This window comes from Mus musculus, chromosome 12 (assembly GCF_000001635.26).
Source record: "Mus musculus strain C57BL/6J chromosome 12, GRCm38.p6 C57BL/6J".
Classification (NCBI taxonomy): domain Eukaryota; kingdom Metazoa; phylum Chordata; class Mammalia; order Rodentia; family Muridae; genus Mus; species Mus musculus.
This window is the reverse complement of record NC_000078.6, coordinates 19,986,337-20,010,659: the sequence shown is the minus strand read 5'-3', so window position 1 is coordinate 20,010,659 and position 24,323 is coordinate 19,986,337. Positions and strand designations below refer to the sequence as shown.

At 48.1% G+C, this 24,323-nt stretch overlaps 1 protein-coding gene across 1 annotated transcript in view; it reads right to left on the bottom strand.

Annotated features, from left to right (window-relative positions):
* Positions 1–1,528: 1,528 nt before the first annotated feature.
* The window catches only part of Gm40853 (predicted gene, 40853), a 35,406-nt gene continuing 12,611 nt past the window's right edge, over positions 1,529–24,323 (bottom strand). Inside the window, exons 3-5 of the mRNA XM_017315275.1 lie at positions 7,507–7,708; positions 6,007–6,112; positions 1,529–2,362 (exon numbers count right to left, since the gene is read on the bottom strand). Coding sequence (XP_017170764.1) covers positions 2,265–2,362; positions 6,007–6,112; positions 7,507–7,708 — 406 coding nt within the window. The 3' untranslated portion in view covers positions 1,529–2,264. The remainder of the gene's footprint in view (positions 2,363–6,006; positions 6,113–7,506; positions 7,709–24,323) is intronic.

Here is a 24,323-nt window from a genome sequence, read left to right as displayed (position 1 = left end):
TGGGTGCTAGGGAATTGAACTCAGGGCCTCTGGAAGTGCCACCAGTGCTCTTAACCACCAAGTCCTAATTAGTACTTTCTATGACAGTTGTCACGTTTTGTTTTTGAGGCGTGGTCTCACTATGGAACCCTGACTGGCCTCAAACTCAGTATATAGCTAGGAATGGCCTTGGACTCCTGATGCAATTGTCAGGTCCCCAGACTGCTGGGGTTGTAAGCCCAGGTGGAAGCCAAAGGACAACTTATGGGAGTCGGTTCTTCCCTTTCACCATGCGGGTCTGGGAGATCAGACTTGGTCTCTGATCTTGTATTTTTGAGCTTAGGTCTCCCTATGGAGTCCAGGTTGTCCTAGAACTCATGACTTTCCTGCCTCAGCCTACCCTTTCTGTGCTCTTATTTCTGCCCCTCACTGTACTCTCACCTCTTGTGTGTCTTTAAGTTCTCCATTTGAGAAGACTCCCAAGGCTGGAGAGATGGCTCAGTTATTAAGAGCACTGACTGGTCTACCTAAGGTCCTGAGTTCCAATCCCAGCAATCAGATGGTGGCAGAAAGAGAGAGAGAGAGAGAGAGAGAGAGAGAGAGAGAGAGAAGTCTTCATAACTGGGCAGACACATCCATCCATCCTCTTATTCCCCATTATTTGAATAAGTGATCCTGAACTTGCTGTGTAACCTTCCCTCAGCCTGAAGCTGGCTGAGCCAGACCTTGACCTTGCTGCCACTAAGGAGATAACCTAGGGTGGAGCCTTCCTCCCTAGATCACTCAATTGTTCAGAAACTGTCTCTGTTCCTCTTCAAGAAACTGCTACCTGCTGAGAGGCCGCAGAGCTATTCCGGAGAGTATGCCCTATCCTGCACATCATCATCTGCAGCTGGTTCCAAGCTCCAAGGATGAATTGGTGGGAATGGGCCTCCCCGCCTTCCTGCCCTTTATAAGTGCATTTGTCATTAAACATTTGAACCCTGATCAGAACATTGTCTTGGCTCCATTTCTCTCTCGTCCTCCTAGTTTCCCTTTCTTTAAGTGCCAGCCAGCCACTCAGGTGTACCCCGTCCATGTGAGCCGCTGGACGGCTTGCAAGATTGGTGGGTGACATTAGGCAAGGCATATATTTGGCCCTGAGGGACTGCTTCTGTCCAATATCTAAAACACCTTCTAGCCAACAGCACCTTTCTCCTTGAGGTGAGGTGGGAGCAAGGACAATGTCTGACCAATCTCAGAGTCTCCAGTGCTCACCCAGGACAGGTGCTCAGTGGGTGCTTCCTGAACATCTTCAGACGGTCTGGGGCTCAGTCTACGGGTTCTGTGGCTTTAAGCAGGAGGGCCAATGGCCTTGCTGTGTGTGGAGCCCACTGAGTGGGGAAAGGCTGACATGGACTCCTCTCTGACTAAATTCTCGGCTGTTCTAGACATCCAAGAACTTTCCCCGTATCTACCACTTATCTCCTTCATCCCCACACTCACTGGAGAGTGAACCATGAACAGGGTGCTTGCGGCAACACAGGAAACTCACAGACCTTGGTTTATTTGATCATTTTAATATGCCAGATCAATGGAAAGGAAGGATGGAGCACACAGGAACACCTGTGTTTGCAGGACGGAGGGCAGATGTCCACAGCCTTGGGCATGCATGTATCTCCTGTGTAATTAGGCAAATGAATACTTAAATACCACAGCACAGCCAGACTTGGGGGTGGGGAGAATCACAGGCCATAGGGGACCATGCTTTAAAGGCAGTCAGAGGCTTTAAATACAGGGGCTGAACCTTCTCACTTTATACAAAACTTATATATTAAAAGAAAGGATACTGCAGTATATACATGCAAGCAGCTTTGGTCGGAGAAAATGAAGAAGGGAGGTGAAGCCATGCACAGGAAGTGCTTGCCTATTTACTGTCCATCTTCTTCATCCTCACAAAGTCAGCTGGGATCATAGAATAAATCAGCTGGTCTCGGTAAGATACTGAAAAGTCCTGTCTGGTGTCCTTAAGGGCCTCCAGGCCCTCTGTGGGCAGGGAAGGAGCCCTACAGCGGAGAACACTTGAAACCTTGGAAGGAACCAGCCTGGACTGGATGGGGAGGGACATCTATTGGATCAGACAGAGGAGGGAGCTGCATCCAGCCAGACCAGGAGAGTGTGATGTGCTGTCTGGACCCAGGTCCCTAGAGAGCAGGAGAAATCACAGAGAAAACCACTTTTGCAAGCAAAGCTGAAGATGGCAGGTCAAGCCTGTGTTTTCACAAGTGTGTAAAAGCCCATTCCCCTCAGAACTGGCTAGCACTGCTGGGGTCACACTGCAGCAACCGGACAATGGATGGGTCGCTCTTGGCACCTTTGTTGAATTTATCCAGGGACATTTTGCCTGAGGAATGGAAGAGGGAGACTTAGGATTAGCCAGTTCTCTGGTTAAAGTCTGGAACCCTCTGGAAAATGGACAATGTCCAGTCTCCTCTCTCTCTCTCTCTCTCTCTCTCTCTCTCTTTCTCTCTTTCTCTCTCTCTCTCTCTCTCTCTCTCTCTCTCTCTCTCTCTCTCTCTCTCTCTCTCTCTCTCTCTCACACACACACACACACACATACACACACATATGTGGACCTATGCCATTTTGAGTCACACAAGTGGTCAGAGGAAAACTTATAAGAGCTGGTTCTCCTTTCAAGGTGTACGTCCTGAGGATTGAGCACTAGTCATGAGGTTAGGTTTGGTAATGAACTCTATGGCCTGAAGTAAGCTGATAGCCCCACCTAGAGGCCTGGAGAGCCACCACGATCTGGGGCAACTGGGGAGAAAGGACAAATTATGACTGCAGGTCAAATTGCATTTCTGTTACTGTGATAAAAATCCCCTGACTAAAAGCAACTTGAGGGAGGAAGTTTTCTTTGGTTTACTTCTAGGTTACAATTCATCACTTCAGGAAGTCAAGGCTTTAAAACCTCACAGGGCAGGGAGAATAGAGGTATGAGCACCTGGCTCATAATGAGACTCTGCACTTTTTTCTGATACTCTTCTTTTCCCTTTATTACACTGTTCAGGCCCCCTGTCTAGACAGTAGTAATGGGGTTTCCCACATCAATTAACCACCAGCACAACCCCCAACAGGCATGCTCATAGGCTGCCATGATCTAGATGGATGGTTCTCAGCCTTCCTAATGCTGTGACCCTTTAATGCAGTTCCTTGTGTTGTAGTGACCCTCAACCATAAGATTATTTTCACTGCTACTTCATAACGGTAATTACACTATTGTTATGAATCTGAATATGAATATCTGTGTATTCTGTTGGTCTTATGCCACCTCTGTGAAAAGTTCATTTGATCCCCCAAAGGGGTTGGAACCCATAGGTTGAGAACCACTGAGTTTGATAATTCTTCATTAAGATTCTTCTGAGCTGAGCAGTGGTGGCACACATCTTTAATCCCAGTACTCAGGAGGCAGACTGGTGGATCTCTGAGTTTGAAGCCAACATGCTCTAAACAGCAAGTTCTAGGACAGCCAGGGCTACACGGAGAATCCTTGTCTCTAAAAAACAAACCAACAAGCAAAAAAAAGACTCTCCTTTATGGCTGGTGAGATGGCTCAGCAGTTAAGAGCAGTTGCTGCTTTTTCAGAGGGTCCTGGATAAAGTTCCCAGCATCCATAGGGCGGTTCCCAATCATTTGTAACTCCAGTTCCAGGGCGACCCAGTGCACTTTTCTGGCCTCTAACATATTACACAAACATACATTCAGTTAAACACTCATGTAGAAAATAAATACTAAATCTAAATTAAAATAAAAATTAAAATAATTTAAAAAAAGAATTCTGAGGTGATCCTAAACTGAGTCAAGTTGACAGTTAAAACTATCACAGTGCCCCCTAGTGTAGACTCTTGCCAGCTTCGGGTGTTGAGAGCTATCCACCTTTGCTGTCCTATTCTGGTCCTATTCTGTACCAGTTTCTCTGACAGCCCAGACTTCTCATCTCTTGAGTGCTAGCAAGTGGCCCCTGGCTTACAGGGCAGAGTATGCGCTCAATGGCCTCCATAGTGAGACACAAACAATTGGACAAGTGCACAGTGGGAGCACGGTCTACACTCTGAAACTGCTAAAGCTCCTGGCTTTGACAATCAGAAACAATGGCCCTCCATGTTAAGTGTGCCACCAACATAGTGCTACTTTAGCCTCACAACCACGCCACTGGGCTTATCCCCATTTCACAGAGAAGAAAGCCAAGCCTGGGAAGTGGGCAAGCCTCAGTATGGTCTGTTGGAACACAAGCCTCCGTGTCAGAGTACACAAGAGAGTAAAGAACACTTTAGAAAATGGCTGAAAGGCAGCACCAGGCAAGAGGCTGCATTGCTTTGAGTGCATTGAAAAGCATTACCTTGGTGTCTGGAAAGCTTTTGCTGTCTACAGTTCCATGGAGCCTTGAGTCCCGCTGAGCACGGTCCTCAGCTCATCTGCACAGAGCACTGGAGGCTGTTCAGTGCTCTTTCCTGTGCAATAGCTTACATTCAATCTAAGTGCGACCTGGGGAGCCTTTCACGCCTTAATGCTGCATTTCCTGTTGGAACAAAACCCAACCAGTCTTGGCTCTACAAAGCCACAGAATGGCAGAATCAACTCACCATGCAGCTACCTCACCCTTGCTGAGGTCCTGTGAGAAACTCAGCCAAGGCACAGCAGGACCTCTCACCACCTCACCTCCTCCTGAGACCTGCCTTTTTGCATCTGTGGTAGAACCTCTGACTCCTAGTACGATGAGGCTCAGTGGCTTCTATGTTTGATGAGCCCCATGAGAATCCGCAGTGCCTCACATCACAGGATGATGGCCTGGTTCAGATTCTCAAGACTCAAAGCCCCTTGATTCAGTGTGTCACCTCTCAGCCACCAGTATGACCTTCCTCCCCTCTGCATATATAACTGTGGAAGTAGTAAGACCACTGTTTCTCTCAAAATGTGTGCTAGCTAATTTTATGTCAGCTTGATACAAGTTTTAGTTATCAGGAAAGAGGGAGCCTCAGTTGCGAAAATGTCTGTATAAAATGTCTGCCGGAAAACTTGTAGGGCGTTTTCTCTCTCTCTCTCTCTCTCTCTCTCTCTCTCTCTCTCTCTCTCTCTCTCTCTCTCTCTCTCTCTCCCTCTCCCTCTCCATCTCCCTCTCTCTCTCTCTCTCTCTCTCTCTCTCTCTCTCTCTCTCTCTCTCTGTGTGTGTATGTGTGTGTGTGTGTACCTCCCTCCCTCTCTCCCTCCTTTCCCCTCTTTTGTTTTGTTTTTTTTATTGAAACAGGGTTTCTCTATGTAACAGCCCTGACTGTCCTAGAACTCACCTTTTAGACCAGGTTAGCCTTGAGCTCACAGACAGCCTCCTGTCTCCTATGAGCTCCGATTAAAGACATGTGCCACCATGCCTGACCAGAGGGTATTTTCTTAATTAGTAATTGATGGAGGAGGGCCAACCCTGTAGGTGGTACAACCCTGGGCTAGTGATCCTGAGTTCTATAAGAAAGCAGGCTGAGCAAGCCACGGGGAGAAAGCCAGTAAGTAGCAACCCTTTCATGGTCTCTGTATCAGCTCCTGCCTTCAGGTTCCTGCCCTGTTTGAGTCCTGCCCTCACTGCTTTTGATGATGAACAGTTATATGGAAACTGTGAGTGAATAAACCCTTTCCTCCCCAAGTTACTTGTGGCCATGGTGTCTCATCAAGCAATGGAAACCCTAACTCAGACAACTTGGATGAAGCCTACAGCTCAGAGGGTCTACTGACAATGCCCATGGTTATAGAGCCCTAGGAAGGGTGCAGGATGCAGGCTAGGTGTACCTGACCCTGAATTCTAGTCTCCCTCCCTCAATCAGAGCTGAATCCATTGGGCTGGAAAAGGGCAAGCCTGCATACGGCAGAGACTGTATACCAAACACCTCTGTGCCATCAACAGTTTCACAGACTCACCTACTCCCCTCTCCCCACCCCCACCCCCTCTCCCAATCCCCTCTTCCCACCCCACGTGCTCACTCCTACCATGTTTCCTACCTTCATTGTTTGTGTCCATCTGCCTGAAGATCTTGTCTGTTCGATTCTCAGGCATGGACTTGTCCTCGGGCATCTTCATCATGGAGGACACCATCTTGTAGATGGCCTGCAAAGGGGCATCTGTGAGTGTGCTCTGGAGTACGGAGGGTGGGTTATGGTCCTCGCTCTGCTAACCAAGGAGCATGGACAGGGCAGAGTCAGGACCCTTCTCTCATCACAACAAGTCTCACAGACAAGGTGCTGGGCAAAGGGAGCCAGGAAAGTTTAAGTGATGTTCAAGAGCACAGGATACAGCTGGGGCGTGGAAGAATGGAGGGCTCCTTGGTTCAGAGTAGAGGGGAGGTTGTGTGACAAAGCATCTGTCTGAAAGGAAAATCTTTGGTGGGGAGCTGGGAAATCCTGGAGGGAAGGTCAAAGGGGAAATACATTGATCCCTGCCCAACCATGGGTCCTGAATCTGCAGATTCAACAAACTACAGGTGGGAAATTGTCTAGAAAATGAAACTGGAGGCACACAGTTTCTTGTTATTTCCCAAATGATACAAATTATTATTAACATCTATAGATATTGTATTAGGCACTGTATATAAGTACTTTACTTATTTTATGGATGTATGTAATTATTTATTTGGGGGAGATGATCTCACGTGGAATTCAGAGGACAACTTGTGGAAGCTGGTCCTCTTTTCCTACCATGTGGGACTTAGGGATTGAACCCAGGCTGCCAGGCTTGGTAGCAAGTACCTTTACCCACAGAGTCAGCCCACTGGACCAAATACAGAGATGGTTTAGAGCATGGAGCAGGAAGGATGCAGGGTGCACATAAGCATTGCTCCTGTGAAGAACTGACTGCTGACACATCCTTTACTGTGTCATTCTGATTTCTATAGGAAGCCCTATAGACAGCTAATGTGTGTGTATGCTATACATGTGTGTGCAGATGAACACCCACTCATGCAGAGGCCAAACAGGAATCCCGGTGTTCACAAGGTTCCCTTTTCTCTATCACTGAACCCGGCCGGGGCTTACCATTGTAGCTAGGCTGCCTGCTCAGCAAGCTTCTGGGACTCACTTGTCCCCTAGTTCTAGGGTTTCGGGCATGCTCAGCCACTTCTGACTTTTCCATGGGTGTTGGGATCAGAACTCAGGTCCTCATGATGGGTATCAAGTGTTCTTCAACACTGAGCCATTTTCCCAGTTCTTGCTTTGACAATTCTTAATCACCTATCTGAGCCTCAGATCTCATTAGAGGTTAAAAAAAAAAAGACCCGTTTTATAGAATTGTGTGAATAAACCTGATGGATGAGCTCAGCTGGGGCCTGATGTCCAGCAAGCAATTGATAGATGCTTGGCTTCTATTGTTATTCTGTGCAAAGACATGCAGTCCTTTAGTACACCAAGTAGCAAGTGGGCAGAGGAAATACCTGGTGCATGGGACCGGGGATGGGGGTCCTGGATGCCTGCACTCCCCATGTGCCAGGCCCTGTCAAGTGCAGGTACCTGCACTAACTCCAGCATTTCACTGAAGCTGATGTAGCCATTGCTGTCTAGGTCAGACATGCTGAAGGCCCACTTCAGCTTCTGTTCCAGCTTGCCCCGAGAGGTCAGGCTCAGAGCAATGATGAACACTCGGAAGTTGATAGTGCCGTCACTGTTGGTGTCACACGTGTGGAAGACATGTTCAGTGAACTTGGAGGTGTCTCTGTAGGGGAAGAAGTTGGCCTAGATCTTAAAATTGTCCACAGTCAGGTGGCCAGTGGGACAGTCATTGAGGGAGTCCTTCTACCACTCCTGAAGCTCATGGTCAGTGAACTCCCTGTGTTTCCGCAGGTCCTGCAGCACCTCAGGACCCAGCTTGCTGTTCTGCTTGCCTATGGCAGCTGGCAGTGGAGACTAAACCTTCAAGGCCAAGACACAAGGTAAGCTGTGTATACCTGAAACCCCATGTCTGGCTTCCTATCACACCCTACCACCACACTGGCTAAGCAATATCCTCTGTATGTCCAGTGCCATCCATTACAGCAGTGGTTCTCAGCCATCCTAAAGCTGCAACCCCTTAATACAGTTCCTCATGTTGTGGTGAACCCCCAGCTATAAAGTGATTTTCATTGCTACTTCATAACTGTAATTTAGCTATGGTTAAGAATCATAATGTAACTATCTGATATGCAGGAGCATCTTAGGTGACTTCCTGTGAAAGGGTCATTCCATCGTCAAAGGGGTTATGATAACACAGGTTGAGATCTTCTGGGCCAGAAGAATTCAAGACTATGATAGTGCAAGCTCTGGCTTTTAGTATTTCCAGGATGACTCTCCTCAGGAGGTACAAAATGGTTCTATATAACATGGCAAAACCCAGAACACTCTAGGAAAGACAGAAAGAATATCTTTTTATGTCTAAATACAGTCTACTTGAAGCAATCATGCACAATCGTGGTATAAGGGGACAGGGAGAAGCAAGCCTAAATCGGTGGAATGAAACTTTGTTACATGTCCTGTAAGGGTTACACAAGAGGCAGGATCGAGACAAACCCGCTCAGCTCATCAGCTTGGGGCACAGGGGTCTCATGGACCCAATCCTGACTCTTCACTTTGAACAGCTAGTTCTTTTTCTCGTGGGGGACCCGGTGTGTTTGTTTCTTTCCTTGTCACAGATACATTTGCTGATGCTGCATAGTAAATAAATCTTGCCTGTGTAGGTGGATGCTAGTGGTTCACATTCTAGCTAACACAGCTAGGGTAGATTTAGAACTAGGTTGACACCCATCCTGAGTGGACTCAGGGATGAAACTGGAGAACAGAAACATGGCTTTGTCCCTTCAAAGTTCAACTTTTTTCGTCAGCAACCCTAATTTTATAAATGATGTTTAAAAACCCCATTCTTACGCAGATTTCTGGATTAATCTGGGTAAGTAGGGTTTCATGTGGACCCAGGTATAAAAGCTTTGAAGCATGTTGACAGGGGGTATAGAGACCCCCCCAATACCTCCTTGTCCCCCTCCATACAATACTGGGAGAAGTTACCAGCACATGCCATGATGTTTTTAACCCTAGAAGAGACACCTGGGAAACTTATGGGAGGCCCCACTCTTTATTATGCCTATAAGATATTGTTCTGCCAGAGAGATCTAGAATTGGCATCAATCGCTTGGTGAATGTTGATGTGAATGTTAACAGTTGAAACAGCCCCCATGGAAATTCAGGACTGTGCTTCCTTGGCCAGCACACTGCACTGCAGTCTCCCACAAGGCCCAAGTGTGAGATCCTGCAGTGATTGGCCATTGGCCATTAATACTCATTCACTTCCCTACCTCAATTTTGATTTCTTTCTTTCACAATAATACACCTGCATAGCTCAGTTATTTTTGAAATGTGTAGAAGAACTAGTGTGGGTGAGTCTCCTCTACCCAAGTCCCAAAGGAATCCACTCTGAACTGCTCAGAGGCTTATGAATTCTAAGCACTAGGTGCTAGGTCCTGTTAAGGAAGATGAGACATGCACTCAGTATTACCTGCTACCGCCCGTCTTCTTCACCTCTTTCCCAAGATGTTAGCGTTCTATGTACATATTTTAATTACTTATCTACAGGACTGGGAGATATTTAAAGTTCCTTGTCCAACACAGACATATGGCAGCTTGATATTGCCTTTCAAAGCACACATTTACTTATCTAAACATGCCCTCCCCTGTACAAACAACCAACTCAAATGTCCACAGTATCTTGATCAGAAATAATCATCAATTCAGGTAGCCAGGTGCCACATATCTGTAATTCCATAACCGGAGGGTAGAGGCAGGATTATCAGGAGTTCAAGGTCATCTATGACTATATAGAAAGTTCATGGCCAGCCTGAGCTACATGAGACCCTGTCTAAAAAAGTTATATTAAAAGAAAGAGAACAGGAAGTCCAATAGTGGTATATGCCTTTAACCCCAGCATTCAGTGACAGTGAAGACAGATAAGAGTTCAAGGAAGGCTACCCTGGGCTACAGAGCAAGTTCTAGGATAGCCAGGACTACACAGAGAAACACTGTCTGTCTCTCAAAGACATATACACAAACACACACACAAACATACACACGGGCAGGTGGGGAGAGAGAGAGAGAGAGACTGAGAAACAGAGACAGAGAGACACAGAGAGATCTACAAATGGAAGATTATGCACAAGGGCATGTGGTGATTGATGCCATCTGTGAGAAGAAGTCCGATGGGTTTGTGAGTGGAGGCCTCCTGTGGAAGAACTTACTGGAAAGGTAAAGTTGACTGAAGTGGGGAATTGGCTAAATGGACAGGTACCTTGTAGGCCCTTTTGTCGTGTTTTCCTTTGTAATTTTATTTGTTTATTTGTTTTCTCAGATAGGGTATCATGTAGCTAGAAAGGAGCGAAGACACTACGGTCTTCTCAAAGCAGTTTATTCAGAAACCTTTCAACATGCATGCATGAATCTCTCTCCAGGAATAGTATCTTGTGTATCTCTCTGCCCCCAATCGCAATCCCTTATATAACCCCTCAACCATGCCCCATCAGCCCAGTCCATGTAACAGCAGTCCATTGGCCAGAATCATAACTCGTCATATGGTCCGATCTTGCATCATGGTGCACCTGCGCAGTTCTCACGATGGTCGTGGCTTATTTTCAGGTGTATGAGGAAGTCGGGTGCAAGTCATAAGACTTGGTGCAGTCCCGGGCGCCATCTTGGGACTGCTGCCACACCCACTCCCCACATCTCCCCCTTCTGTACCTATTGGCAGACAGAATGTCTGTCTTAGGTTGCACCCTGCGGCAATGCCCCTTACCCATCATCGGGAGACAAACAGCATTGGTTTGATACCTGTCTTAGGTTGGTGACACGCCCAGGGTGTCTTACCCATCATTGACTACTTCTCTAGTATGCCAAGCCACACATGAGGAGATTGTCCTGTTTTCGCTGCCGCAAAAGCCTGTATCATCAAGGTTAGGGCTCCGCACTGACGACTCTGCATGCAAGTGCACCAGAAGGCCAGGATGCTGATTAATATCAGACACAGGGCAAGTCCATCAATTCCGGCTCACTCTTTCAAGCAGGAGACAGCGGTCAGCAATTTAAAGCTTCTGCAACATCAACGGTTAAATTATTCACAGCCGCGGCAGTTTGTAAGGGATATGGCCGCACCAGTGGCTGTGGTGGCAGAGATTGCTACAGCAGTGACAATAGCTGCAGCAATACCAAAAATCCCTCTTAGGTCCAAACAAAGTCATAGCAGAAGGAGCCTGAAAGGGCCAAGGTACAAAGCGAGGCATCCTAGTCACAACAGCTAAATGATATTCAGATGCATTCCAGCACATACTATCATAACAAATATCACTACTACAATTAACAACATTATTCTCATAACTACCATTATAAACAATAAACACAAAAAGAGGCCACATAAAAACAGGCGTAGCCTGAAAAGAAACATTCCTCCCTCCAGCAAATTGGAATACAGAAGTTTTAAACATATTTGAACCATTCCAATAAAAACTTGCATTGCCCCAGGCCCCTCCCACCACCATGCTTAAGGGAGAAAGATCAGTGCAACTACCTTGCTTCTACAACAGTTTAGTGTCCTCTTTTCTTATCACATACAGCCTGGGCTTCAACCACAAGTCAGCCAACCGCTCCCTTGCTCACTGGACATTGAGCTTGACAGGGTGGCCAGTTCTGGCTGGAAGTACCCCCCAGAAGCTAGCTACATCCAGCTCTGAACAGGAGCACACAATACCAACTTCTCCAGCCACAGAGAGTCTGCCCTAAGAGGACAAATGTGACTGCTGGTGGCTGAGGGGGTCACCACAGTCCTAGGATAAGCATACAGATGAGCTGTTCTCCATGGAGCCCACTACCCAGGGCTCTAATTCACACCCCAACATAGAGTAAGACCATATCATGGCTCTTTGGGAAAGGATAGAAATGCCCTGGTTTTATTGTAGGTAATTCATTTTGGAAACTCAATTAACAAAACACAAGTAAAGTTGAAGCCACCCTGGGAACACGGAGGTGTAGGTAAGAATAGGGCAGCCAACAGTGGGAGGGTGGTATACCTGGTGATGTTTGGTCCAAAGAATCCCTTAGTGGAGCAGGACAAGAGGTGCAAAAAGAGATGTCTGGGGACAATCCAGGAATACTGATGGAGAAGGAAGGGAGGAAGGAGGGGAGGAGAAAGGAAGGAAAGAAGGAGGGAAGGAAGGAAGAAATGAGGGAGAGGGAAAAGGAGGGCATGGGAGGGAGAAGGGAACTGGAGTACCTAGAGGAAGGGACAATGAGCTGAGCCAGGAGGTGACTACTAGGATGTTGCTGTCAGAGGCAGGCCCTCAGGAGGCCCTCAGGCAGGAGACAAAACTGTGAAACAGTGTGAACAGGAGACCCCAGAAAAGAGGGCAGAGTTTGGGGTAGTAGCAGGTAAAAGGTAGAGAAGCCAGGTTGGACCAAGATGGGAGGTGTGGGGTCCCCTGCTCAAATACTACTTTGGAGAGAAAAGACCTAGACCTGGTGAAGCCATGTAGCTCCAAGGCCCTCACCACTGAACCATTCACACAGGGAAACTTACAATGTGTCTCTGACCTGGAGTTCACTTAGAAATGTCACCCATCAGATACATCTTGCTAACCAGAGAACTGACCATCAGAGAGCTGCAGAACCTCTCCTAAGTGAGCTAGGACCTGACTCCAGGATACCCGGCTATGGGATTGTGCGGTTATGACAGTCCAAGAGAATGCAATGTGGAAACAGCTGCATTGCCACCAAAGCCAGCCCCGTGCTTGTGGCTCCTCTTCATGATCAACAGCCCTGCACCCCACAGCCTAGCCAAAGACCCTTGGTTTCCAGCTCATGCACGCAGCATCCACTCACCTCATTGAACACACATCACTGCTGTGTCTGTGATTTATCATCTGACAGATGCTACTGAAATGCCAAACTCCTTGTACCTGCTCTGCAGATATCTGCTGGGAGGAGGCTGCAGTGCAGACAGCCTTGGAGGTGTTGGACGAAAGGCTTCGTTTCCCTTATTTCTCATTCCCTTCCCAATGGCTTGAAGATCTGCTCCTTACCAAATATTTCAGTGGTAGGAGCTCCAGAACACAGGGCTGTGCCTCTGCCCAGCCTTTGCCTCCTCCCTGGTAACAGGCTGCTAATTAGAATTCATGCTTTGCATTGGTTTTGGACTTTCTTGCTGTAGTGGTTATAGTACACACACACACACACGCGCACACACACACACACACACACACACACACACACACAGATGGCCTTGTTCCCAGGATGTACTAATACTAATTTGGAGGCAGGAAGAACTTTGACATAGTTAGCCTCCAAGCAGATCCCAAGTGACCCTCTGTGGATGCAAAAAGACAAGGCGTAAGCATCAGGAGGATGGAGACCACCCGGGAACCTTCAATCCATGTTTCAGGGCTATCCCTGAGGCGTTGAGGGTTCATGGGATGTAGAAAAGGGAAAAGGAAGGGTCTGAGCCTCAGGACCTGGTTCTGAGGAGCAATGGCTTGAAGATCTGCTCCTGCATGCAATGTCATTCAAAGAAAGAGTGGTGACAATGGGAATGTGTCTGGCCATCTTAAGCACCTGGGACCAATGGCACAAGCAGTATGAGATAAGGAGGAAGAGAGGGTAGGATTGACCCTTTTCTAAAACTCCAGTAAAGAAGGGCTCTATGTAAAGAAGCCTTAGTCCTGGAGGGACTCCATGGAGCATAGTACTACTGCCCTGCCATGTTCCACTACACCCAGATGGGAAAACACACCTTTACAATGCTAAGTGCTGCTGAGACTCTTCAATATCCAATAGCTATCCCTGAGCCACAGGAACTCTCAGCCACTGCAGTCAGTGACAGTGACCCCTATTCCCCTCCAAAGGGGACAAGGATTCAGTACAGACACTTGGGACAGAGGACCAACAGTCATATAGCAAGCAAGCCAAATAATCCTCCAAGAAGGACAAGAAAGCAGACTTCCAGCAGCAGAAAGCCCCCCACCCCGACCTTAGCCTCTTTCTTGACAGATACACCCCATCACCTGGGAGAGTGAATCACCAGAGAAGCCCATACTTGAGCAGGCAGTCAGGACCTGCTCCAGTGTTTTCCAGTCTCTTGGGTTCTTGAAGTATAGATGCTTGAGTCATGCTGGATTGTGGTCCCTACTCTCGAGCGCGCGGCACTACAAATGCACATTCCTAGGCAGGACAACTAGGTGCTCTGGCCAAGAAGATGGAATTTAGAGTCAAAACTGAAGGCCCAGAGGGGATTTTGGAAGATGACAGAGCCTCCAGTGAGTGGTAAGCCATCTCACATGGCTCAGCTAGTGAAGGAAAATGAGATTTTGTAACTTGTGATTCATGTAAAAGAGTTCTCTAGGAGCCCAGATGCCAGGGCAGGGCTCTTGACTGTAGAGATGAAAAAGAATGCAAGGATGCAGACAAGGCTATCTTGTCTGAGTTGACACCATCTGGCCAGAACCTCCCCTCTGTCTACTGCCCCTTGGCACCGGGATAAAGTCATACATCAACTGGTTGCTATGTGAACAAAGATAAGCCCCCAGCCAAGAGGAACAAGGTCCTGATGCCCTTTGGCTGACATGTAATCTTACTGTTAATGTTTGAATGAGCCAATCCCATACCTTTGTTGAAATTCCTCCCACCCCTATCCCTTTTTCTTTCATAAAACCCCTAGCTCTGGAGACTCGGAGTCGACTCCCCTGCCTCCTGTGTGAGGTACGTGTCAGCCCAGAGCTCTGCCAATAAAGCCTCGTGTGTATTGCAACAAGATTCTTGTGTGTTCGTGGGTGCACCCTATCCCTGGATTAGAGTGGGGGTCCCCATATCGGGGGTCCTACCCTAGGAGTTAGCAGAAAGAGTTCAATTGAGAAATAAAAGACCTAGGTTAGAGCTTGGCTCTGTCCTTTGGGTTTTGATCTATCCTGGGCCCCTTCCCTGCTAACATCCTGAGAGGCAATGAGTTTCCAAGGTGCGTTTAGCTGGTACCCAAAGAAGATCCTGGCCAATAAAATGGCTGTCAAGGCCATGATCTCTTAATGCTCACATTCATGAACCTGCTAAGTGGAGCCCACAAATGCTGGCGGCCTCACAGATGCTTCCTGGGACTCGCCCGTAGATGCCTAACAGAGACCTGGATAAAACATTTAATATGAGAGAACTCATTTTAACTCTCCTGGAGGCACTGAGACAGCAGCAAAGATGTGTTACAGGTTCAGTAGTACACACCCCTTTACTCCTCTGTCATTCATTAAGCAACCGAGCCAGCCTTAGTGATGTTTAGCTGTCTGGGAAAACACCTGGCAAAAAAAGAATGCTTATGCAGGGACAGAAAAAACTGTGCCTGCTCAACTGAAGAAAAATACCTACCTAGCTCCAGCCGTCAGACTAATCCAGGCTTCATTGATCAGACAACCCTACTTTCATCTTTTTAGAAAGGAGGAATGAGGGTCTCTTGGTTTCACACGGCCACCTCTCACTTCAAATTCTAGCAGGGCTTAAATCTGATAGACAACAGCCTTGGAGCATCAAGGACATGTGACTTCACAGTAATGGGAATTGGGGGAGGGAGCTAACAGCCCCTACCCATTCTCCCAGGGTCTGTTATGCTCTTATTGTCCTTAACACACTGAATTGTAAATTTAAAAAAAGACCAAACAAGTAGTTGGTGAGCTCTGTGAAAATATTTAATCAAGCTTGGTACTGCGAGTAAAAAGCTTTGCTAACAGCACAGATGTGCTGTTGCAGGGAAAGGCCCTTGGGAGCTCCAGTGTCCCATTAACCACAGCTCAGTGCTGGCTAGGAACATGCATGGTACAGTTCATCCCACCACACAGCAATCTCATCAGTCAGACTGCCAAACCTCAAGGACTGCTAGACATAGACCCTGGAAAGAAGGTGGTGGGAGACGCGGGTACCAAATCCCTATGAAGCCCTGGACTCAGGAGAGACTGGATGCATTCTCTGAATTTGAACTTCAACAGGCCATCTGGACTTGGCTGATGGAGAGCCTGTTCCATGTCAGGTGGAACAGAAGGTGGCAGGGGGAAATCAGCCTCAACTGTGCTCTTCCTTACAGTGACCGGCAGAATATTGTTCCTCGGCCTCCTCATCCTCGTCTTCCTTGTCCTCGTCCTCGTCCTCCCCCTTGTCCTCCTCCATCCTGCTGTAGTTGAAACTCAAACAGCCTTAGCCTCCACTTCAGTGCAGCCACTTCAGAATGGCCATCAGCTACAGGAGATGCACCTGGCGCCACACAAGCTGCACTGAGTCTGCACGGACACTAGAGGGCGCAGGCTGGCAGATTCCCTAGCTTTCTCCAGACACCCCTTTCAATTTCTAAACTAGGCAAGAAAGCATAGTAGGTCTAAACCAGAGCTTCTCAATGGGTGGGTCCCAATTCCTTGGGGATTGCAGGACGCTTCATAGGGGTTGCCTAAAACTATCAGAAAGCACATATCTATATTATGATTTGTAACGATAACAAAAATTACAGTTATGAAGTAGCAATAAAAACAATTTTTTGGTTGGGGTGACCATGACATGAGGAACTGTATTAAAGGGTCACAGCATTAGAAGTTTGAGAACCACTAGTCCAAACTAAGTAAGTCCTTAAGGTAAAATACACAGTTATTGGGCCCGCTTGGTAATAAAAAGTTAAATCCAACAGGCTGTGGACATTGTTCACCCCGTTTTTCTTTCCTCTTTCGATGTGGTTGTAGAAAACTCTCATATTATATATGAATGTCATCCTATTTCTTGTACAGTGCTGTGCAGTACCAAGGACTCTGGAGCTGATGCCACCACACTGGGATCCTATTCACAGCGATTAGCATCCTATGGCATCCAGGGATCGATCACTTTACTCACGGATACCATGAGTGAGAGATAATGTGTTCCCATCCCACAGTCCTCCTCAGGTCCACAGACATAGGCTGCAGGGCTACTCTGGACCTCTCTGGAGAAGCCAGCCTGACCCCAGCCAGGAAGGCCGAAGGCTACAGTGAGAGATGTGCCCTCCTCTTCTGAGTGGGACAACACACAGCCACCCAGTGAGATCTATGGGAGTGAGGATAGGGTATTACTGGGTACCAGCATGCAACCTCAGCCTGCCATCTGAGCCACAGTCCATGTCAAGGCACTGTCACTGCAAATTCTTCCTGACTCCCAAGCCATACGACAAGAGCTCAACACCCAACTCCCCAGAGCATCAATGACTTTTGTTTTGTTTTGTTTTTTGGGTTTTTTTTTCTGTTTTTGTTTTTTTTGTTGTTTCTAAATAATAATAAAAAAAGGCATCAGAGCCATTGAAATAACTCCCTGGGAAAAGGCACCAGGCACCAAGCCTGATGACTTGAGTTTAAGCCTGAGAACTCATGTGGTAGGAGGAGAGAACTGAATCCCAGAGGTTGTGTCCCCTGACCCACATTCACTGGATCACTTGCCCATCACACACAAACCAATCCATATGCATAAACCTTAAGCAACAAGGTAAAAGTGCGATGTAAAAGGAGAAAGAGGGGCAGCTGGCAAAGCTGCTTGGAAAGCCCCATCCTGCACTGCCAGACCTCTCTCCCTCTGCTCTTTCCCAAGCCCGAGAGGCCCCACAAGAGATGGGGAACCAGAGAAGGTGGAGAGAAGAACAGGAAATCCCCAAGAACTTTTTTCTTAATAAAAACTGCTACTATAACAGGATGGGAGACATGTGGGTGACTCTCCTCACTAAGCTAGGCTCATCTGGGTCACACCCACTCCAGTCACCCAGGAAGCTCCTACTCACACCCTGCAGCCTGTTCAGACACAAACATCCCACCACTCCTTGGAGGCAGATTTCTAAGACTTCATGGTCACTCTCCCCAACATCCTGAAAGGCATTTCTGACCTTCTGTTAAGACTTACACTTTTGGGACATCATTACTGTGCTTTTCCCCTCTTTGGACCCTGGTAAGTCTGTTTCAGCCCCAGGGTCTCTGCATCTGCAGATCCTCCACCTCTCTGCCCTTCTTGCTGTCTGTTTCAGAGAGGGTCAGTCCTTGGGTATATATGCTTTCTCTTGGAAGAGGCCTCTAGGATTAGCATCAATTCTCATCTACCTTCAGACTCTGGTCCTGCTTTGTTCAGAGCACTTCCTCAGATCAGACACTGAACTCTTCTCTTCTCTTCTCTTCTCTTCTCTTCTCTTCTCTTCTCTTCTCTTCTCTTCTCTTCTCTTCTCTTCTCTTCTCTTCTCTTCTCTTCTCTTCTCTTCTCTTCTCTTCTCTTTTCATGTGTGTGTGTCTGTGTGTGTGCCTGTGTGTGTGTCTGTGTGCAGGTATGTGTGTGTGTATGTTGCACACTATATTAGTTAGAGTTTTACAGCTATGAACAGACACCATGAACATGGCAACTCTTACAAAGGACAGCATTTCATTGGGGCTGGCTTACAGGTTCAGAGGTTTAGTCCATTATCATCAAGGAGGGAACAGGGCATCATCCAGGCAGGCATGGCACAGGAGGAACTGAGAGTTCTATGTCTTCATCTGAAAGCTGCTAGCAGAATACTGACTTCCAGGCAGCTAGGATAAGGGTCGTAAAGCCCACACCCACAGTGACATGCCTACTCCCACAAAGTCACACTTATTCCAAAAGTGGCACACCTTCTAATATTGCCAATCCCTGGGCCGAGCATATACAAACCATCACACACACCCTCATGCACCCTCATGCACAGACACACGTACACTCATGCACACACACACACACCCTCATGCACAGACACACGCACACTCATGCACACACACACGCACCCTCATGCACACACACATGCACCCTCATGCACACACACATGCACCCTCATGCACACACACATGCACCCTCATGCACACACACACACCCTCATGCACACACACATGCACCCTTATACACATACACACACACATGCTTTCCCATGCAGGATATAGAGGTCAACATGAGAATGTTTTTTCCTTCTTTTTGCTTTTCTTTATTCTGCACTTCTCCCAAGACAGGGTCTCTCTGTGTAGCCCTGGCTATCCTGGAACTCACTCTGTAGACCAGGCTGGCCTCAAACTCACAGAGACCCACCTCCCTCTGCTTCACGAATGCTGTGATTGAAGTTTTGTGCTGTCACTGCCCAGCTAGCTTTTTCGTTTTAAAAAAGACTTTCAAAATTCTATGCACATGTATGTCTGTGTGTGTGTATGCTTAGAGAGGCGGGAAAAAGTCAGGGCTCTAGAACTGAAGTTACTGGTGGCTCACAGAGCCAGATGTGGGTGCTGTGAACTGAATTCAGGTCCTCTGAAACAGTAGTAGTTGTTTGTAAGCACAGAGCCAGGTCTACAGGCCTCAGAGTCCTGCCACTGTTTTTGAGTCAGGCCTCTCTCTGGACCCAGAGAGTACTATTCACCATTTTGTCTAGACTAGCCGGACAGAATGACCCTAGAATTGGTTCCCTTTGTCTCTATCCCACAGTGGCAAGGTCACAGCAAACAAGGATATATGTGGGGATTTACAAGGGTGCTGGGGATCTAAACCAAGGTCCTTATGCTTACACACAGGGAGCACTCCACCTCTCAGACTGCAGGGTCCTACATTTCTGTACTTAATAGATTGCCACTGTGAACCCCCACAGTGCCCCAAAACAGGGGAGGATACACACACTGTTTATAACTGTGAGTCAGGGCTGCATGACAATTCAGAAGCTCTCCATGAGGCCCGAGAGACTCTTCCCATCCTGAAAGCTCAAACACTTTGTGACCTCCAGGGTTAGGGACTCAGGAAGGAATGTGAGGGATGTGGGTGTCTTCTAGAAATCTCCATTCTGGCACAATAGTGACAGTAGAATACACACTCAGGAATGTGTCACACTAGGGGCTGTCCACTTGCCAGATGCTGATGTCCCTCCTTTTGGACAGCAATCTAGCTATGGGGTCCCAACTAAGGCTTCTTGTTCCCTCCCATGAGGTCATTATCATCAAAGATGCTCATCACCAGACCAGACCTTTTACAGGCCTCTGCTTCTCTATGGGACCAGTAGGATGTCTGGGCAGCTAGTTCCCAGCGGTGGAGGAGGGGAAAGCAAAAAGCAATGTGTGGGTGTGTGCCAGGGCCAGAGCTAAGGAGAACTCACTGCCCTGCAGCACACAACAGCTGCCCAATGAGGAAGTGATAGTATCCCCACGGGGACAGAGGTCGGCCAGCTAACATGGAGCACAACCAAGATGACCAACCCAAGCAGACTAGGAACTGGCAATGGGGATAGCTGGAAAGACATGAAAGGCAGGGCAGATCCAGGCCCTCATGTTCCTCACCTAATGTCCAGCTATATAGAAACCTTAGGGAATTAGCAAGTTCAAATATCAGGATACAATCAATGCTCAACTGCACAGTAGAAGCTCAAGGCCGAGCCAGAGGGACAGACACCTGTGTTATACAATCAGTCTTCTTCCTGTGGGCTGAGTCCACACCCTGTGGTTTTGAGACAGGGTCTCAAGTATCCCAGGCTGGACACTGAACTCATTATGTAAAGGATGATGACCTTGAACTCCTGATCCTCCTGCCTCGATTTCCCAAGGGCTGGGGTTAGAGCCATGCACCACCACATGCATTTTGTGGTGCACTTAGGGATAGACTTTAGACTTCGGTGAATCTTAGGCAGCATTCTACCAACAGTCGTAGCCAACTCCAGCCTATCCTCCCTCCTCTCCCTCCCCCTCCCATTTTCTTGTGACACAGTCTTTTCTCTGTGTAGCCCTGGCTGTCCTGAAACTCCCTCTGTAGACCAGGCTGGCTTGGAACTAACACAGATCCATCTACCTCTGCCTCATGAGTACTGGGATTAAAGGAGACCTCACCACCATCTGGCTAAGATAGTCTTTCTATACAGCCCAGGACAGCCTTAAACTCAAGACAATCCTCAGTCTGCTGAAATTACTGGAGCACAGCACACCTTAAGTGCTCTTTTGAAGGATATGAAAGACATTGCTGCAAGCAGGAGAGGGCAGAGGCCTCCAATTCGTTCCCCCAGTCCCTCTACAGATGGACGTCCTGTGCAGTCAGTCCTGGTGGGATGGAGTCAGAATAGGCTTCTCTGCCTTGCTGCTCAGCACTCAGGCTCAGGTTGGCATATTGTCCCAGGCTTGATGCAGCAGGTTCTTTGGGGTCCCTGAGCCAGCTATGGAATGACTCACACATGGGCTCCTGATTGGCTGGGATGACAGGTCATATCAACTCTGTTCTGATGCTGCAGGCCAAGAAGTCAGCAATGGCCTTTCCCCAGTAGCCAGGGGAATGGCACGGGGCCTCTAAGACTTGTTCTGCATGGTCAATGACAGGGGTTGCCCTGGCCAGGGGCCAGCACTCTACAGGCCTGGGAGGGTCCAGCAGTAACCCAAGGGTCCTGAGGCAGGCCTAGCATAGAACAGGGTAGAATATCTCTCATTGCCCCTGACTGAGCCTATGTGTGTCCCTCTCTAAAAGAAACTGCAGTTCACTGTGTCAGAATGTAATGGGACAAGCAGATTTGGTAGCCCCTGGGTCAATCCCTGCCTACAGCCTTCCCTTCTAGCCATATGTTCTTGCTACCTTGATTTCTCTGTGTCCTGTATCCTTAGCTGTAAACCAAGAGTGAAGGTCCCTGTGTGTGGAGTTTACAGCCTATTTCTATGAAAGGAAGGGAAACAGAAGCTATGAGGAGACAGAGAAACTGAACCACCAGGCAAATGCTCGGTGGGGACATTGGAGGACTTTCACTGTGAAAGACCACAGGCTTCCTCAATGAGCTCCATCTGAGTACAGCACCCTGTGAGGAGGGAAGCCATCGACCTGAAAAGCTTCCCTTGCAGGTCACACCTAGTGTTGTGCATGTTAAAAAACATGTTCTGTGCTGGTAAAGAGCCTGGGGTCACTGTGATCAGGAAGCATCCCTGGGTAGGTCCAGTGACATCCTAACTCCTGTACTTCAAAGAGGAAATGAGGGGAGGGAAGGAAGGATGTAGCCAGGCAAACATCAGGGCAGGGACCGCAGAGGCTCCTGTTGCTGAGGGGCAGGTCTAGTACAGGGGCCCAAGCACCAAGAGCTTGCTAGACACAGGGGTGAGGTTTCAGGAGGAGGAAGGCCCCTTCTGTCATGGCAGCAGGTATCCTGGGAAGTCCATGCCTACTGCTTGGGAATTAGAGTGTGAGGGTTAGGAACCCTCAGGCAGTGGCTCACACTTCATATCATACGCATTGTAAAGTTTACAGACACACACACACACAGCCAAACATCCCTTCACCAACACAGAGATGTGTTATCTCACTGACTACAGAGGCTCCCACCCCTCCTGGCTCCAGTGATAGCCCAGGAGAAAGAGCTGTTAGGAAGAGGACTCCTCAGAGCACACATAGGACTCCGGAAGATATCCCCCCTGGGAGCTCGCTATTCTTACACACAGGAAAACAAGTGCTTTGCTCATTCATTCATCCAGCCACCTTTACCAAGTATGCATGGACTTGGCCTGAAGATGTGCTGAGGGAATGACCTTAAACTTGAGCAGATGGAGAAGATGCTGACTGGTGGACAGGAAAGAATGATGCTCAGAGGAAGCCTCACTCTGCTCAGAGGTGAGTCACAATGACACAAAGAGAGCATGAACATGTGGGGAAATTAGGGAGGGAGGGAACAGGTCATTATCTACTACTGCAGAGCTGTCACTCAGTACACATTGAGCTCTGAGCTGCAGAGATTCACTACACCCCCATCAGCCTGAATCATCTTCCCATCCTCTCTGGCCACGAATATCTCTACTGCTTCTGTATCCATCCTGATGGCTGCCACTGGGCCTTTGCTCCCACACCTTCTTCAGGATCTCTCCGAGCTCACATCTCTTAGCCTTCCTGGAATACTTGGTTGAAAAGGGAAGCCTCTACACACAACCTTCTAAGCCTAACCTCTTTCCAGCTTTACTTTTTCCAATATTATAATGAGTTCAAGGCCCAGGCTTTACTTTGCTTTTCTTTGCCATTAGAAGCCAGAGCCCTCAAGATCACTGGGGACAGAGCATATTCTTAATACATGCTGAGCACAGCCATACTGCCTGCCAAGGTGGAGAGCTAGCAGCAAGGCTGTGCCCCAGACTTGTACACACTTTCATCCACAGGTAGGTGGGTGGGAATGGAGGAGGTGCCCATCTTCAGAGGGATCTTTCTACTGAGAATCCTCTGACCTCTGACACCATGGCAAAGTGCTGACCTCAGATAAGGAAGAACTGTCTGACCCAGACTCTCCTCATTCAGTGGTAAGGTGTGTTTGGCTACAGAGGAGTCACTGGGTGTACAGCAAAGCATCCAAGGGCCTCAGGATGAGAAGAGACACTATAGACTACAACTTGTACTCCTCTGACCCCTTTGTCTGCTCCAGCTTCCAGACATCAGTTTCCAGGCTTGACTGGACCCTACCATAAACTTGTGCATTGATGGCATCTGGAGTCGAGGACCCTGGGGCCTGGAGGCATGTGTGCAGGTGACATTCAGTCATATAGACTCAAGAACTGCTCTCTTTAGCCCCAGCAGTGCACACCATATTCCATTGTGTTTATTTTCGATTGAGGGGACCCATAGACCCTCTTTCCGAAGACAAGGGCCTCTTTCTGGGTATCTCCTTCAGACTCACTGACAACCTGGACAGTGTCTATGGAATTTGGGGGAGTGAAGAAAAAGGCAACAGGAGATATCCTCTCCCTCCAGAAGGTGAAGGCCAGAAAGGAACTCCACCCACAGGAAGTCCTGAGGACACCCTGTGCCGAGAAATTCCCTCTATGAATGCTATAGGAGCTTGGGTGTCTGGGGCTGGGGATAGGGGTGAGGGAGACCCATCCACTCCCAGGTCTGCTGGGAACTGCTGGTCTAAGTCTCTAGGGAACTAGCTGCCTTTACTAGAGCCAGGGACAGACGTACCACTTGACATTTGCCTCTGCATCTTGCAGACCTCTTGAGGTAGCAGCCATTGGGATTAGAAAGAACCATGACACATGCACAAACTCTGAACAATGGTGGTGATGCTGGCCTCATGGTTAAGTAGGCCTGGCTCATCCTGGTACTTACAGGGTTCTTCTTACCTCTCAGCCTCCGTTTCATGACCTGTCCTCTGAGATCCCTGAAGAGACTGTCCCCACAGTCTCTGCAAATGGTACCCTTTTCATCCACAGCCCTAACGCTCTGCAGGCCTATTGGCCTTGGGGTGACTTATCTAGGACCAAGTGGAGGACAAGGCAAAGCAGTGATCAGAACCAATGGGGGATGATGCACAGGCTGGA